At 48.8% G+C, this 17,860-nt stretch overlaps 6 protein-coding genes across 6 annotated transcripts; 3 read left to right on the forward strand and 3 right to left on the reverse strand.

The window, feature by feature from the left end:
- Positions 1–81: 81 nt before the first annotated feature.
- PGRI_090430 (SAM-dependent methyltransferase) lies at positions 82–923 on the forward strand (the record flags this gene model as incomplete). The annotated part of the gene is made up of 5 exons (XM_040796756.1): positions 82–394; positions 467–484; positions 551–661; positions 710–828; positions 873–923. The coding sequence occupies 5 exons, from the start codon at positions 82–84 to the stop codon at positions 921–923; spliced, it is 612 nt and encodes a 203-aa protein (XP_040650186.1).
- A 651-nt stretch (positions 924–1,574) lies between these two features.
- Positions 1,575–3,538, forward strand: kexA (serine-type carboxypeptidase kexA; the record flags this gene model as incomplete). The annotated part of the gene is made up of 4 exons (XM_040796757.1): positions 1,575–1,608; positions 1,666–1,741; positions 1,803–2,163; positions 2,213–3,538. 4 exons carry the CDS (start codon positions 1,575–1,577, stop codon positions 3,536–3,538), a joined length of 1,797 nt encoding a protein of 598 aa, XP_040650187.1.
- Positions 3,539–3,819: 281 nt separating this feature from the next.
- cia1 (iron-sulfur cluster assembly protein CIA1) lies at positions 3,820–5,178 on the reverse strand (the record flags this gene model as incomplete). The annotated part of the gene is made up of 1 exon (XM_040796758.1): positions 3,820–5,178. The coding sequence occupies one exon, from the start codon at positions 5,176–5,178 to the stop codon at positions 3,820–3,822; it is 1,359 nt and encodes a 452-aa protein (XP_040650188.1).
- A 271-nt stretch (positions 5,179–5,449) lies between these two features.
- Positions 5,450–8,368, reverse strand: PGRI_090460 (IQ calmodulin-binding motif domain protein; the record flags this gene model as incomplete). Its single annotated transcript, XM_040796759.1, has 1 exon — positions 5,450–8,368. The coding sequence occupies one exon, from the start codon at positions 8,366–8,368 to the stop codon at positions 5,450–5,452; it is 2,919 nt and encodes a 972-aa protein (XP_040650189.1).
- Positions 8,369–13,954: 5,586 nt separating this feature from the next.
- PGRI_090470 (uncharacterized protein) lies at positions 13,955–16,959 on the forward strand (the record flags this gene model as incomplete). The annotated part of the gene is made up of 4 exons (XM_040796760.1): positions 13,955–13,996; positions 14,074–14,146; positions 14,770–16,753; positions 16,836–16,959. The coding sequence occupies 4 exons, from the start codon at positions 13,955–13,957 to the stop codon at positions 16,957–16,959; spliced, it is 2,223 nt and encodes a 740-aa protein (XP_040650190.1).
- Positions 16,960–17,336: 377 nt separating this feature from the next.
- On the reverse strand, positions 17,337–17,632 carry PGRI_090480 (copper metallochaperone ATX1; the record flags this gene model as incomplete). Its single annotated transcript, XM_040796761.1, has 2 exons — positions 17,337–17,488; positions 17,545–17,632. The coding sequence occupies 2 exons, from the start codon at positions 17,630–17,632 to the stop codon at positions 17,337–17,339; spliced, it is 240 nt and encodes a 79-aa protein (XP_040650191.1).
- Positions 17,633–17,860: the final 228 nt, after the last annotated feature.

The raw sequence follows: 17,860 nt of genomic DNA on the forward strand, positions 1-17,860 counted from the left end.
GTGGAACCGACAGAATCTGAACTTCCCAAGATTTTTTTTCTTTTTTTTCCCTCTTTCCCCATGACTTCACACATCTCAACCATGACTCAACCAACTTTTGTAGTTGAACATTTGGATCCTGAACTAGGACCATGGTCCACACTGGAATATGCCTGTATTGCTCGTGAATCCCACGACCGCGGGGCAAGATTCATGCTCAGCTCTGTGCCCGCTGAGCTGCAGATGCCTGCAGAACTGGCCGCTACTAAGGGTCTCGAGGTCGAGCAGCGTAGTGTCGAAGAGATCTTCGCCGACCGCAAAGATAAGGTCTGCTTGCTAGACCCCTCCGCTCAGGTTGAATTGAGTCCCGAGGATGGTGATATTTTTGAAGTCTTTTTATTCGGTGGTATCCTTGGTATGAGAAATTAATTACCCCACGATATCCGTATTGAAGTTCAGGCTGACCTTTTACTGTTAACTGCTGTAGGCGATGACCCGCCTAGAGGTACGTTGTTGAATTTTTTTTTTTTTTCTTTCTCTCCATGTCAACTAGAGACTGACCTTTTTGTAGATCGTACCTCGGAATTGAGAAAGAAAGGATATGTCGGCCGCCGATTGGGGCCTAAGCAGATGACTACTGATACTGCTGTGCGAGTTACTCGTTTGGTTGTTCATGAGAAAAGTGAGTACAAAATCTAGATATATGTGCTATATGCTGATCTTTATCAAGTTCCTCTCGATGACATTCAATATGTCGACTACCCGGAATTGATCATCAATGAGCATGAACGCACCGAGATGCCTTTCCGTTATGTCAAGGATGCTAATGAGCAACCTATTATGCCTGATGTAAGATTATCGAATTACCAGAGAGAAATAAGCTAACAGTTTAGGGAATGGTGGATCTTATTAAGAATGATGCGGACAAGTCTCTTGATTTCTAATATACGCTAGCTGAAGATCTAAAATTAAAGATCGGCAAGGGGATACTGTTTCGGGTTTCAGGGAGTTTCAAGATATTCTGTGGTTGTCTAGTAAAAGTTGAAGGTATTCAAATTTCCAAAATGAGTTGATCCGTATACTCCGTATACTCCATATATAGTAAAAATTTCCCAAATTAGCCTGAGACATTGGATTATATAATCAAATACACAGTACAATACATCAAAACATCTATATATATAACTTGAATATTTATTATACATTAAACCAATATATATACATTTATATTTACATACTAATATCTATATCCATAATTCATATACACGTATATATCTATATATATAGATGTATATATACGTATATGTAGTTAAAAGACGGAGAGTAGGTAAGCCTTGAGTGGCGGTCTATAATTACCTGTAATTACAGTATCATTTCACCCGGCTTTCAATGTTCCCTTTGAACTTCGTCATTCTAATTCGTACACTCCTGACCTTAACTTTTGGGATTTCCCTTTATTTGCTTAAACCTGTCCATTTCAACTGTTTCCTCTGTCCATCCTCGAATTCGATGATCTGTTAATCCCGCATCTACGAGTCCCTCCCGGGACACTCGACTACTCCGTACACCTTTACTTGAACGATACTCTGGCTGAAATGCTCCCAATACCATTCCTCCCTTCCATGAAGGGTACCACAATATTATTATCCGCAATATCGCTGCTATTAAACCCGACCTCGGTGTTAGCTAGTTCGGCGGCTGATTATTATGTGCACTCATTACCTGGGGCGCCGGAAGGCCCTTTCTTGAAGATGCATGCTGGGTGAGTTCCTAGGTTGCACCTCTTTTGAACTTTGGGGCCTTTTCTAATGCGATAACTATAGACATATCGAGGTCGATCCCAACACCAACGGCAACCTGTTCTTCTGGCATTTCCAGAACCGTCACATCGCAAACCGACAGCGCACTGTCATTTGGCTAAATGGTGGCCCAGGATGTAGTTCTATGGATGGCGCATTGATGGAAGTTGGACCCTACCGACTTCAGGACGACCATACGTTGAAGTACAACGAGGGCAGGTGGGATGAGTTTGCCAACCTGCTCTTCGTTGATAACCCCGTCGGTACCGGTTTCAGCTATGTGAACACTAATAGCTATCTCCACGAGCTAGACGAGATGGCTGCTCACTTCATTATCTTCTTGGACAAGTTCTTTGAGCTATTCCCCGAATATGCCAGCGATGACGTACGTTTCCCTTCTCCTCTACTACATCATATCTCTAACTGTGTTACAGCTATATATCGCTGGTGAATCGTATGCCGGCCAGCACATCCCATATATCGCAAAGGCTATTCACGATCGTAACAAGGGCGTTGCAGAAAACGGAGGCACAGAGTGGCCTATCAAGGGTTTGCTGATCGGTAACGGTTGGATCTCTCCTGCCGACCAGTACCCGTCGTACTTTAAGTATATCGAGAGAGAAGGTCTCATCAAACCAGGCACATCACTCCACCACAACATAAACGCACTCAATGAAGTCTGTCTCTCGAAACTGGAGACCCCCAGCGCAAAGAACAAACTGGATGTTGACGCGTGTGAGCTAGTCTTGCAACAATTCCTCGATCTCACCACCGAAGATCAGAAGTGTTACAACATGTACGATGTCCGTCTCAAGGACAAGGCTAAATCTTGTGGCATGAACTGGCCCCCCGACCTGAAAAACATTGAGCCGTATCTCCAGCGACCGGATGTCGTCAAAGCCCTGAACATTAACCCAGCAAAGAAATCCGGCTGGACAGAATGCGCTGGTATGGTCCACATGGCCTTCACTGCAAAGAATTCCATCCCCTCCGTCCAGCTGCTTCCAGGTCTGATCGAATCGGGCATCAACGTCCTGCTCTTCAGCGGCGACAAAGACCTTATCTGTAACCACATCGGGACAGAGACTCTGATTCACAACATGAAATGGAAGGGTGGCACCGGGTTCGAAACGTCTCCGGGCGTTTGGGCCCCGCGTCACGACTGGTCCTTCGAAGACGAACCCGCTGGCATATACCAATCTGCTCGTAACCTCACTTACGTGCTATTCTACAACTCCAGCCACATGGTTCCATTCGACAACCCTCGCCAGAGTCGCGACATGCTCGATCGCTTCATGAAAGTCGATATCGCCAGCATCGGTGGCCAGCCTTCCGATTCACGCATTGACGGCGAGAAGTTGCCCCAGACTGCGGTTGGGGGACAAGCTAATAGTACTGCTGCGCAGGAGAATGAAAAGGAGAGGCTGAAACAGACTAAAATACACGCATATACTAAGTCTGGCGAGGCTGCTCTCATCGTTGTGATTATCGGAGTGACCGCTTGGGGCATTTTCATCTGGCGCAGTCGTCGTGCTCGCGAGGGCTACAAGGGTGTTTCAAATAATGATACGTTGGACAATGCATCTATTCTCAACAGATTCCAGAGCAAGCGTTCTGGTGATGTTGAGGCTGGTGATTTTGATGAATCTGAGCTTGACCAGCTTCATTCTCCTGGGATCGAGCGAGAGGATTACGCTGTTGGCGAAGCTAGTGATGATGATGCCTTTCATCCAGGAAGTGAAAACCACCGGTCTTCCTGAGTATGTTTTTGAAATGGCTTGGCATCTGTATAAAGTAGACGGTGTTCTGGGAGTTTTGATCTAATTTTAAATATGGGGTTCATTTGATATCTGCTATAGCCTGACTACATAGTACTTTACTCAATTGACGAAGCTCATGTGTCAACACCTAAGTAGTCTCTAAGCGCTTAGTATCTGTTTTCATCTATATAGCTGCCTTTTTAACAATGCCCGGGTGACATTATATATTCTTCTAAATACAAGAATGTTGTCTATAAATTATCCAGACCCAGCCAATTCCATCACCGCGTTACAGTCCAAACCTTGACACTTCCATCATCGGCTGTTGAAACAAGCACTTCCTCACCACCAGACTCCCGATCTGCCCTCTTAGCCCAAGCAACATGATTGATCTCATAAATTCCATGGGCCCCATCCTGAACACCAACAAGTACCCACTCCGTCCGCAACACATCAGACGTAGTATCCATAGCATCTGAATCACCTTGCTCCTGCTCTCGAGTAACGAATCGCTCCTCATAGATCGCAATTCTTCCATCTGCACCAGTCGAAGCAACAAGTCCAGTCCGCTTACTCCACGCAACAGCATAAACAGGTAGTTCATGCGCATGCGGAAGCACAGTACCCTCCTCCCAAACCTCATCCGTCCCACTGGGTCGGATGATACTCGGGATCCCCGTCGCCGCAGAAGACAGTGCCCCGTTCTGTTGTGATTCCTTCGGCTGGCGCCGCCACACGCGCACGGTGCGGTCGTCCGAGCAGGATACGAGACGTGGACCGGAAAGCGCTGTTTGGGAACGCCACTGAGCTCTTAAAGCGCTCAGATCAGACTCAGAAACGGAATCCGAATCCGAAATTGGCCCGTTCCAATTCTCGGCTTCTTCTCCCTCCCAATCCAAAAACCAAACTGTCCCCTCATGTCCCTTGATGCATGCTACCTGGCCCCAATCATCGAGATCCTCCCGCCATAGCCGGATGGTATCGTCGTAGCTCGCGCTAGCAAGACACTCCTCGGAAGGATGCCACGAAACACATTTTACATCGCCCCCGTGTTCCTGCATTACAGCAACGGTCTCGAAGTTGTTATCGCCGTCGTCAAGATCCTCCCAGATCCAAATTGACTTGTCGCGTGAGCAGGTCGCAAGTAGCATCCCTGATGCAGACCATGATACCGACTTGACTTCGCTGTCGTGGCCGTCAAGCAGAACTGCAAAGCGCCATTCTTCTTCGTCTTCTTCGCGGTCTGGGGTGCCGGTACCAGTACCGGCACCGTTAGGAACTGTTAAATTATCGGCCGGGATCTGTTTATCGCCACTGCCCATCCCCATCCCGACACCGTCTTCCTGTCCATAACTATCCCATCGCCGCCAGATGCCGACTGTTGCGTCGAAACTGCCCGTCGCCAGGACGGACTCCCCCGTCATGTGTGGCTTCCATGCTGCTGTGCGGACGGAGCGCTTGTGGCCTCCTGTGATTGTGGAGAGGAGGGTGAAGTTTGTGAGGGAGTAGACTCGGATGGTCTTGTCTGAACTGCAGGTTGCGACTATTGGGAGAGTTGGGTGCGGGGCTGTGAGCCAGGTTCGTTCTTGGGAGGGGGGTGTTAGGTCGGATAGATGTGTTATTGTAAATTTTGGAGACATAATTATGTTTCTTGGAGAATTGAAGGGATTGAAGGGATTAGGGTGAGGTTGAGGTTGGATTTTTGGTTGTGGAGGGGGAGTTGCTGATTAGATAGTGAAGATAGGGACTTTCAAGGGATTTTTATATTGGAGATTTTATAGGAAATTTGATGAATATAAGAAAGTATTCACTCTCATTAACTCCATAGCCCTAGAAACTAGTATACCAATCTGCCCAGTCCAAATTCCACTCACAAAGACATTATATGTATATGCCCTTCTAGAACGCCCTTTATTGTGTTGGAACACGTTCTTTGTATAAACCTTCATATATCGCCCCATGGCAAAGCCAATCCACCTCCCGGACCTTTTCCAATTCTTCTACCAACTTTCCAACCTCATTAACAAACTCTGGCATACCCGCTCCAGCTAGATTCTGACTGGCCGTGGTAGTAGCCCGCACCCGCTCAGAGGCACTCGATGCGCTGAGACGCGATAGAACATGGCTGCGAAGGCGAGAGAGAATGAGTTTTGTTACCGGGTCCGAGAAGCTAGACGCGGTGGTTCCTTGTGAGTCCGTCGAGGACGCGTCTGAGGCAGAGGTCTCTGAAGTCACCAGCTGGGGTACGGTTGCAAGACATGCCGTGGCGACGGGTCCGAGCACTCGTTTGATAGTAGCTGCGAGCTGGGCGCTCGCAGTGGGTGGCATCGGATGCGTCGATTCGAGAATAGATTGTACTCGCTCTGCGCTGATCTCGTTGAAGTCCAGGGACAGGATCCGATCGGCTTCGGGCTTCCATTGAGACCGTGCGTCTCGCTTGAGAAGGTTCTTTGCCGTCAATAGGATGGAAGCTGTTGCTACAATTTGGAATGCCCTGGCATGCAGCCGTTCGAGGCGTCGGCGATCGAGGCTCAGAGTCTCTGGAACTAGATCCTCGGATACAACCGCATTGCTTAGAACGGTGTCGGCAAGACCTTGGGCGTAGACTCGTGCTGGTGGTGGGCGTGGTTCTCCTTGGATGCCTTCCGGGTCTCGCTTCTTCATCTCATCAACGATGATCTTGCGATGAGTCCTCCAAAACCGGCGAGTCTTGCCTAGGTTGATAGTCCCGTCTGTGATGTCGCGGTCGAATGCCCGCTGCTCATAACCCGGAGCTTCCTCGATGAGCTGGGGTGCAGCAAGCTGGATCATGAAATTAGTTTGGTCAAGCGATAGCAGGTCAATAATGCTCATCAATCGAGCCAGCCGGTCGATCGCATCGCCCGAAGTGTCCTCAATGTATGCCGTGACCACAGGATCGCGGTAAGGAGCGCATAGGCGAGGTAAAATGTTGTTCATGAAGTCGAAGAAATTATCATAGGAGAATGTGCCAGCCTCGCACTGCCCCTGAACCAGTTTTGGGTCCAAGGTTTCACTAATTATCACGTAAAGGGAATTGCCCCGTTGGAGTGAGCGCAGCAAGCGATCTTGAATCACTGTAGCCATGGCGACAATCCAGTTGGTGCTGTGTCCAGCTTCCACTCCTTTTCTCATGGTGTCGCACATCTGCTTCATAATCTGCCTGCGCGGTTCAGTGTATGGCGCTTCCTCGATCTTGAACTCTTTGTTGATGAGAAGTTCATGCACCAGCTCCCGGTTTTCAGGTAGAGGGGTGAGGATCTTGGTGAATCTCTCATGGGGAGACGTCCGCTGCTTGTCTAGCTCTTGGAACACTGCGGCATCAATATTTGTGAATGGCTCGCTAAGAGGCGATGTAACGCTCTGCGTAGCTTCTGTGGCTGGAGGAGGAGCTTCAGCAGACCGGGGAATAGCTTGCTTGGAGGCAGCCCTCTTCTTCTCTCGCTTGGCCTTCTTCAATGAATCTCGAATCATCTCCATGTGTCGATCAGGTCCCGCAAGTCTTTTCAGACGAGCGAGCAAAAGGACCTGGTTCTGCCGGATACCCTGTCTGTAGTCCTCTGCAGCACCGCCAGCTTTATCATCTTTGACTGTCTGCCAAATCAACTCCAATTCGACAAACTGCGCAACCATGATCTCAATCAGTACGCTAGAGTCGTGGGATTTCCAAGCATGGAAAGCAGAGAAAAACACATTGTGAGATTCACACAAAGTCTGGAGATCCGCAGTGATCACAGATGGAGAGCAACAGCCTGACGATAGCAGTGCCGTGACCTGATCAAAGGCTGCCAGCAACTCTCGGGCCTTGGCAATCAGATCTTGCTCCTGGTCTCCATTGCTGCTCAGAACCTCTTTCGGGTGAGTGACAATGAGATAACTGCTGAGAAATGTGCGTACTGCACCCCTCTGACCCATGGCTCCGCCTTCCACATCTTGCAGACCACAGAGTCGTATGACTTTCGTCATAGTGTCGAGCAGCTTGTTATTAGAAAGGAGAGCGCCAACTTCTTCAAAGGTCATGTCGCGAACTCGGTTCACAGACAGGTTCAACGACTGGAACTGCTGCATAATCATCTTCGCGTTATGGGTTCTCCATACACGTTGGATCTTCCGCGCAGCCGCATCCCGCGTCAACGATTTGGTGACCTCTCGGGACATCTTCTTTTCCTCCGTGGCTGGCAAGCTGCTAGTGCGTTGACGGCGGTGGGTTTGCTGGTATAATGTGCGCCGTTTCTCTGCCTCCGCAAACTTCTCCGCCATTTCCAGACGCAAGCGAGCTTGTTCAGCAGCTTTCTTCTCCCGATGATCCTCGGCCTTCTTCTTAGCCCGTTTGACCTGATCCTCGCACTTGGCGGTGATATCGGCGAGCAGGCGCTCCCGGGCCTGTTGAGCTGCTAGCGCTCTCTCTTCGAATTGTAGATTTCTTGTAGCTGCTTTAGCCAGAGCGGCTCGCAGCCTCACTTTCTCCGCATGCAATGCACGATCAGCGAGTCGTGCCTTTCGGCTCTCTAGAATGGACGTGCGGCGGAGGTGTTGAGCAATATGATCCGCACTTGGCGAGGCATTCGAGGACGCGTTCGAATTTTGGGAGTGTAAGGAGGACACTGAGCTCCGTCGCGATGAAGCGGAGGAACGGCGGGCTTTACTGCTTTTGCGGTAGAACCGGGCTGCGATGTGTGGTGGGAGACTCAAGGGAAGTGCTGGCTCGTCCAAGAGCATCTCCACATCGAGATTGCTCAGGGATTCGGGTGAAAGAGGTGTTGGACCAGCATCCGGGAGCTGGATCTCGATGTCGGAGTTGCGACGGATCATAGTACACGGTGCGACGCGGAACTGATAAAAGCGAAGAGAGAATCGGCGGGGCACTGATAAGAGATTGGAAAAGACTTGTTCACAGGAGTTTTTCACTTCTTTTAACTAGGTTATAGGATTCCCAGTCGAGTGATTTCAAATGTCTTTTGAAGATAAAAAGGAGCAATCTAGCTGAAATCAAGGAGCCAAAGACAAGCGCATCACTCGGCTGGGGGAGGGATCCGTGCCTTGTTTCAGGAGATTTAGGGGGAAAGGAAAATGAATCAGTTCAATAGGTCAATAGATCAACAGCTAAATAGCTAAAACAGCCTGTGATGAAACCAGACATCGTGCCTGATACGTAGATCCTCGAAATGGAATCTCGTGGCTGCAAGCAGAAAACGTCAACGCTGATGTAAGCGTGATAAGCCCCCGGGGCCCCGGGCCTGGAGGGCTTCAATTTTCCTATTTATAGCCTGGGAATTTGGTATGTAGTATATGTTATATATAATATTATTGTATGGCGATTCATGTTCTGATATCTCTACGAGGTCCAACCCTCATCGATTTGCAAATACGATAAGCACGAATTCCTATTCTGCCCCGTGCCTCTTCTCGTCATCTGCATCTGTGATTAGGGCCATGTACTACAGTTAGTGCTGCACCTTGAAATGGCCCAGTAATCTACATCTACACACATTGGCTCGTGATGCTACAGACTATATCAGATGTGGCTTGGTCATATGTTGTATACGAAAGTTGAGAGTTCAGCCAGGTAGAGATATCCTTTGCTATCTCCAGGGCTAGCTGTTCCGAATTCGGCATGCCACAACCAATGAGAAAATTTAGTAGAAGCCAAGATAGAATTTTTGAAATCAAATTCTATCGTTTCATGATACCAGCTTTGGCACAGCCCGCCACCACCCAACCAAACAATAACACACACACAATCACCCAAAAACAGCAAGAACCAAAGAAACACAACAATACCAACCACTACACAAAAGAATAAGTACATAAACGCTATGCTGCAGCGAAGCCGGCTGCTTGATGTATGTAGAACCAACCTCCTCAAATGCGATGAGTTGGCCTTTACTTGGTCAACTATGTTGAACCATGAATCATCGGATCAAAGGCACATTTGTAGCCATCGCATGTGTAAATGTACACAAAATGAGGGGAGCTATCATCTCAGCGCAGAAGACTGCCTGAAAGGAGCCTGTCTGTCTTCCGGTGCAACCGGGTCAGGGATGGACACGGGTTTGATAATGCATTTGAGATCGAATCCATGAACCGGGTAGAAGAATGTTCATTGTTCGGTGCATGATTTGTCAAGGAGTAATTGATGAATGCAAACAGATAGCTGTTGGGTCACATCTCCTAGGATGATAAATCAACTCACCACCAGGCATCTGGGTTCACGCGCACGGATTTGCATCAGCCTCATTGATGGCCGAAAATCTGGATGTGATCTTGATCTTGATCTTCCTCCTCGTCGTCGTCGTCGTCATTATCATTATCATGAGAACCATCCGATTCAGCCGAGTCAGAAGACTCCCCGTCATCTTCTTCGTTCCCAGCTTCGGATATATTTTCAGTCGATTTAGTCTCACTGCCAAACAGTCCATAGCGGTATGTAAGCTTCTTGCTCAAGAAATTCAATGCACCGTAGTCCTCATTCTCGCCACGAGATGGACCCCCAAAGAAGGGCATAGATGAAGGTTTCTCTGATTCACGCTCAGTCGGTAGTCCAAAGTAGTTGCTGACGACGGGCGAGACAGCACGGCCTCGAGTGATGTTATAGGATGAGAATCGTCTAACGGGTTCGGGGGACATAGGGACACTGAGTCGTGAACGCGGAACCGATGTGTTGTTGACATTTAACGTTGCCAGAGAAGACGATATCGAGTCATCGTTTTCAATGAGCGAAGACGACCGAGGCCGAGGAACGTCTTCCCCGGACTCTTCCTCGGGTTGAGCAGACATATCTCCGTGCAAAATGCGAAGTTGGGCCGTATTGTACGACTCACATCTAGATGTCATCAGTAGATGTCGCCTATATTTGTTCTCGGAGGGGGTACATACAAATCACATCTTAAGCCGAGCCAATGATATTTGACAACTGACTTTGAACCGCAATCGTTGCAGTAAATAAGGCCTTTGGTGTCCTTGAATTCCTCGGGCATAGGCTGGCTCTCGATGGTGCGATCTAGGTTTCGGAATGTCGACTCCATGTTGGTGATGGTCTTGCTACAGATGGGACAACGAAAGGAGCTTTTGGAGTACTCTGAGAGACACTTGTGGTGAATGCTGTGGCCACATCGCATGACTACGACAGTTTCTGGAGAAGTGAACATGTAGTCACCACATATAGGACAGTCACACTGGGTGGACCGTTCAATGCAACGATGGGTGTTCTCAATGCACATAGGAAGACAAACGGAGCATGTCTATGACGACGTCAGTATCAATATCGTCTGACCTGTGTCGGAGTCTTTACCTGGCAATGGAAGAAATCCTTCCCCAGTCCCTGTCCAATTCGACATATACCGCAATCGGTGCAATGGTAGATGCTTTTTTTGCTGTCATTATCCCAGAGCTTGCAAATCTCGCAATAATACTGCGCAGTTTGTTCGTTGCACCGTCGGCAGTTCTGCGCTGCAGGCTGTGCATGCCCGCATAGCATACAGAGCATGTGTTCGGTGTCTCGACGAACGAGAGAGTGGTCTTCCACTTCGTCATGGCAGAAGCGGCAGGTATACCATTTTTTGCAAGTATGGCACTCGAGTTTGACATTGCGTTGGTAATGCACACAACCAAGAGTAGTCTCATCTTGTTCTTCTGTGTCACAGTCTTCATCACCAGTTTCAAGTTCTGGTGATTCTGATTCTGCTTTGGGTACGAAAGTGGGCTGGAGATCTTCGGGTGTGAGATTGAACGTGCTCTCATATAGAGGAGCTGATTCAGAGTATGGGGAACCGGGTCTAGAAGCATTGATCTCTGAGGCTCGAGGAGCTCTCGGGCTTGTTGGCAGGCCCAAGCTCCGTGGGCTCGACGGGGTTGATAATACCCTCGTACCAGGGGCGTTCAGCAAGTCACGGTCACGGGACGAATTGTAACCTTCCGTCATCAGACTGTGGACCATTCGCGCCTTTTCAACATTGCTGAGCCGCAACTCCCTGATTGCGATGATCTTGCTTCTTAGAACTCCCATTCCATCATCTGCTGGAAGCGAAGACTGTACCAGACCCTCTGGATCAAAGGCACTGCCCAAAGATCGCCGAGGCTCGCCAATGGCTATTGCTGAAGTTGCATATTGTGGCTCATTGTGCGAGTTAAACGCCTCGCTGGGATGTGAAGCTTGTGAATTTCCCGAACTGTCCGGCGGCGAGGTGACGTCGATTTCATGTGTGGGATTAGAAGGGCCGTCTGTGGGTGTAGTTATGTTTTGGATTGTTCCGGGTGTGTTGTGGGTCACTGATTGAGTGCCCTCCGATTGCAAGTTTCGGCCATCCATCTCTTTAGGTAGGGTTGTGAAGAAAGGAGGGCTATGCAGGGACCCCGCACCCGCATCTCCGCAATTCGATTTATGTCCGTTATCTTGGCCCGGTTGAAAAATAAATTTATGGTCTTCACTATCACTCGAGGGGTATGTCTGTTCATTCAGGTGAACTTTAGCTTGGTCATCATCTGGCTGGTTGGGTGGTAAGGGGGATCGTATTCCAATATGGATCAGTAGCGAGGAAATGAAACCACTCATGAAGGGCTGTGGACCGGCATCTCACTTAATCACTTTCGATGCTTGAAATCAAGCAAAATCAAACCCAAAGTTGGAGCTGAAACAGCAGACATCGTGACATGTGACGTCCACGGGCACCGCCTCCGGTGCTGAATCATCGTCACATGCTCTGGGGCTGGAGCCTGAGCTGATTGCACGATTTTTATGTATTTGACTCGAAAATAAGGGACTATTGGGAAATATAATGGACTATCATTTGCTTTAGAATTTGCTGATAGTATTCTACCACATAGTCTCATCATCCATCCTGTCTTGCTGCCGCGCCATTATGCTCAGGCGGGGGGGCAATGCTACCGTCAACTAGTCTCGAGTCTGGAGACCAGGAGTGGCTCTACAATGTTGCATTAGACACCAAGGCGTGTATAGTTCCGTTGGCATAACGTGTGTGCCATAAGATTGCCTGGAAATACAACACACGATGCTGACCCAAAGGCGGCCGTCGTGTTCTACAGAATCCTGGTGCGATTGGGACATGTACCGGTGTTCTGGCCATGGTAATTACCCGGTATGTGCAATTCCCTTTTGGGCGGGTTGCCTCGCGTCGAGGTGGATTCATGCCCAAGGGAAGCACTGAGGCCTAACGGATGCATAATAATCTGGCGTGGCGGGTCGGATCAGCACCGACGTAAAAGTCGAGAAGTGCGGAGTCCGAATCATCTGAGACATGTCCCTAGACTCTCATTCAAACGGTCAAGTGCCAAATTGTAATGGTCAAAGACGCTTGTCCGCAACTGGTTCTCTACATGACCGAGTCCCAGGGATCGTGGACTGAGGCCAAGTCAGCGGCTTTCTTCTCCACTTCTGTCGATGGTTACTCACACGCGAGATTCTCTCACAAGGTGACCTTGTTCCCAATACCTAGCTAACAGAAGGTTCTTCAAAATCTTGTGTTCCATGCCGGCGACCTCGGTAGCTCGTCCGAGAAAACGAAGGGTGTTGTTGATTTTGACAGGATCAAACTCTTCGGAGGGGGTGGAACGATAGGATTTTCGCAAGGATTTTAGAAGCATATGGCGACCCGGTGTCGAATACTGAATCGCTTTCAACCCCTGTCGGTAGAGGTGACGGTATGCGTGGACCATGGCTCTTTGATCCACCTTCATGGCCTGGATTGAAGCGTTCATGATCTATTGGATAAGTCCAAGCCAACGAATTGGCGGCAGATGTGCAATCAGACGGAATCGGCGGAATCCACGGAGATCCGAAGTATTGAATCCAAATGTGTGTGTATCGGAGTAAAGAAGAGTAAAAGACGGTCAAAAGTTGGGGAACGGTTGAAGCCTCAGGCAGGACTAGCCCGATCGGGAGAGGTGATTTGGGCCGCAACAGCAATCTTATCAATCCCTCTCTCTCTCTCTCTCTCTCTCTCTCTCTCTCTCTCTCTCTCTCTCCATCTTTCCATCTTTCCATCTCTCCTCCCGTTGACATTCTTGTTCTTTTTATTCTATGCTCCTTACTCTTGCTCAAGGTCTCATTCAAAAAGCTCACGAGGGCTTTATTTCTGTTTCGAGCGACTGCGGGGTGTCTTTACCTTGTACCCTTTACATTGGTGTGCATTAGACGTGGTTTTGTCTTCACTTGATCACGCCTTTCACTTTGACCTAGACAAGGAGACACGTACCATCTACCCCATTTATATCACAGTTCCAATACATATTGCGAATTATGTGTTGAAATCTCCATCTTCGCAAGGTTCTGCGATAAGCTGAACCAGTATGGCCCGTGTCATAAGAAGGGCTGCTTCGGCCTCGGCCAGGCATGGTCCTAGCCGAGCTATTCAAAAGAGAGCGAGAAGACACAAAGTCATCATGGAATCTGTAACCCAAGAAAAGAAAAAGCTTCGGAGTGTCGTATGTATATTCTCTTTTTCTTTTCTCTCTTTTCTCTTTTTCTTCAGCTTGACCAGATGATTAACAAAACTGCACAGATCTGTTTCGAAGCGCAAGCACCAAGTGGTTACACCTTCATTCCTGCAGGCAACCCGCAACTTACTTCAACGTGTAAGGAGCGCTGTCGAGATGAGGGTCTTCAGATTTACGCAGTATCGGTGAGAACCCCCATCTGGTCGCTAAATGATCAACACTGCTTATTTTCTTTTTAGACTACCCCTCACCATCGCCATCATAACCTGTCCCAACATGTTCATCGGATAGGGTATCATTTTCCTAGTACCGTGGTGGCAGCTGTTTGCTCAGAGCTGGGGTTCTACCTCACAAGCACTGGTAAAACAGTGCCCAGTACCTTTCCTACAGACAGGATAGAGAATCCTAGGCAGGCTGATTCTGAAATTTCTCAAATAACCCTCAACACAGAAGCACGGGATGCCTTGAAGGATCTCTTTCCAAACATACCAGACAAAGATTTAAATCAAATTATCAAAACTGCTTTTCAAAAGGTACGTATATACCCAATCCTGATCCGAGAAATGAGGATGTGGAAAACCTGATTTCCAAAAAAAAAAAGGGTCAGAAAAAAGTTGGAACAGCCACCGAATTGCCTTTGGCTCGTAGAGCCCAACTCGCTGTGGTTGCTCACGTTCGACATGTCTACACTGACTATGATCGCCTCCTAAAAACCACTTCATTCCATGAAGCAAGGGGGGTTGTTGAACACACAACTCTAGCAAAAGTCATTGAGTGGCGAGGGGATGATGAGAACGGCCAGACGGTCCTAGAGGATGTTTTCCGTGAGGTGATCGTTATTTCAGACGACGAAGATAGTGAATCAGAAGAAGATACGGCTGCTTCAGCAGGTCATCGAAACGCCAGTGTGGAAATACTTCCAAGCGATACTCGGGCCCAAGAGATCCGGTGTCAGCATATCAATACCAACCCTCTAGGTCCGGATCTTTCACGGGAACTATCTGAGGAAGCTCCGCCTGGGTTCCGATTTGTTACAAGAGCCCCAGCCACAGAGGCCATCGACCGTCGCGGATTTAACCGATACAAAGCATGGGCGCGCGCTGTCAAGGAATATAGAGAGGGTATACATGGCACAGTACAACCCAAGTACTCGGGTGCCCAGTCTGAACAGCAAAGCCCACGATATGCCGAGCAGCGCATTACTGCTCAGGAAATACCCCCTGCTAGGCGGCAAGATATAGTCCCCCAGCACACCGAGGTTCATCGGCGAGTCCTTCCAGGCTCAGCCAGTAATGATAACCAAGCACATCGAACACTCCCTATTCCACTAATGGACCGACAGGTGGCCAAAAGACATGTAGGTGTCCAGGAAAACTATCTTCACTCGGACGCCAAACAGAATTACTCAACCCGTGAACTGAACGTCAGGCCAGCTGGACTAACTAATCAAGAATCGCCCGAGTTGCAAATCCTAGAAGAACTCTCTGGACCTAGAAATTTGAACATAACTCACTCGCAGGATGTTCCTCCCTTGAGGATGGAGCCCAGATTTCGACAGGAGAGACTGCCTCCTCAGTCGGATAGGACCAACGCACCTGTGTTCGTCAGCGGACCAAAGGAAAACCGTCAGAAATTGACCCCAGTGGGACGCCGCCCTGATTCCGTCAGTTCCCCTCTCCTCAGGCCAGGCTCAAACACACAGGATTCCGTCATGCCCTCGATTGAAAATCCCAGGCCATCAGAAAGCCGGCGGACTGACGGTGCGCATCCTTTGGTATATATGACCAACAATATGTCCCTCCGATCGGTCACACCAGGACGTCCTCAGGGAGAGATGATGCATCAACCCGGTGTCGTGGATAAGGAAGGTGAAAGCGAACATGCGAGCAAAAGAAGGCGTTTGGCATGCCGTGAAGGTTCTCGAACCGAGTCCCGCCCAAATCCATGGAGTGCAAGGCCTATGGGACTCCCCATTTCCGAAGGATACGGGCAACCACAGTCGTATCGCCGTGTGGAGCTTGTCCCAGACCATCGACCCCAGGATCAGCCTCAGTTCCGTCGGGACTATCTGCCAGTGGAACAGCCCCCTGTTGTAGGGCACCAGTGGGGAAGGAACCCGCTTTCTTATCCCAATGCACAACAGCATGGCCTAGAAACAAGGTCAGTCTTGGGTCGACAGCATGTCAGCGGACCACATGAGCCCCAGTCTCAGGCTGGACTTTCCAGTCCGAGTATTGTTGTCTCGGAAGGCGATCGGACTTTCAGAGCGGCTCCAGCCGTTTCCAATTCTGGACCGTGGCATCCTTACCATGGTGATCGTAGTCTCCGTTTGGACCGTGTTCCGAAAGAGTCGCGGACCATTCGGCACCGCATTGATGGTCGCCCTTTACCAGAGAACCTCCACTCAGACAGAAACCTGTATGCCAATGACTTCGTCCGGCATATTGACCACCGTGAGCCCCTTCCACTTGAATACGCTGCCAAGCGTACAGAACCCGAGGCCAAGCCCATTGGAGACCCTTCTCCGTCTACCCGGACTAGAAATCTTGATTATGGCACAAAGAATCTATCCCAGACCCAGGTTTCGTCGGATCAACGTGGTCCATTACCCACCGGACCGCGAGTAGCCTCTTCCCATGACCACCTTCGCACCTTTTCAGACTCTGTAGGAAAGATCCAGCCTCGCGTGTCCCCCCCTCAGATCCCTCGTGAAAGACCGGCCAGTGGCGGGTTCAAATCCTCACGGTAAGCCTTCATTGGGGAAATCAACCAGTTCAACACAACATTCCTCTATGCCTTGAGAAGATCCCCACTAACGCAGATACAGATCATCCTACAACCCTCCCTCTTCCCAGACTACAGAGCAAGATCGCCCAGTCTACGTTCAAAGGGTTGAACCACGCCCACCCCATTCCATCCTTGATGGAAGACATTTTGTCATTGTTGATTAATTCATTCTACTTTCTATCCCATTCCCCTTTTAGGGGAACTGACTTGTTTCGAGGTTTCTTTATTTTATTTTATTTTTTGTATTCGCATTGTCTTGCATTGTTCATGATACCCTGTGTGCATATCGTTAGAACCTTTTCTCGTGGGTCTCAATACCAGTTTGAATCGGGAACTACTGGTTCCTCATTTTTATACCTATTTCATTATGGAACCTAAAGTTGGAACGCTGTAGATATGTTCTATCTGGCACCTAGCACTGCCTAGCAGCCCAGTCTATAGTCTTGGGACCATTGAGAGTTCCACGATAGGTGAATTTGGACTTCTAGTCCCAGACCTCATGCAGGAAGAAAAAGGGTATATAAGACCGGAAACACCTATTTTAAACCTCCTTGCTCTCCCCATCTGCCTCTCCACTGTTTACAGCCTTGCCAGTCTTCTTAATCTTCTCCAGCACAGCATCGTAGGAAAGAGTAGGCTCGGTGGTGACATTAACGGTTTGGGTCTCGAGGCTGACATCAAAGGTCTTGACACCTATAGACCATGTTAGACCAAGGATTAATAATAAAAAAGAACAGGCCGTCGCTTACCTTCGAGCTTTTTAAGAACACGTTCCACGGCGCCGGAGCATCCGCCACAGGTCATAGTCACATTGAACTTGTACTGATGTTCAGACATGATGGGAATTTTTGGTGGGGTGAAGGAGGGAAGATTCTTGGCGGGACGGAGAAATATAAGACAAAAAGGTGAAACAGTTAAAGAAAGGGGGGGAAGGAGAAGATTATATATATATATACATCCTCTCTACCTATACTAATTCTGCATTTGTCATAATTTCATCCCTTTATGAGCCATATTCGCCATTGGTTATAGATGTATTACTTGAAATATTTTGATATATATATA

The sequence above is a fragment of the Penicillium griseofulvum genome (genome assembly GCF_001561935.1).
Source record: "Penicillium griseofulvum strain PG3 chromosome Unknown contig_12, whole genome shotgun sequence".
Taxonomy (NCBI): domain Eukaryota; kingdom Fungi; phylum Ascomycota; class Eurotiomycetes; order Eurotiales; family Aspergillaceae; genus Penicillium; species Penicillium griseofulvum.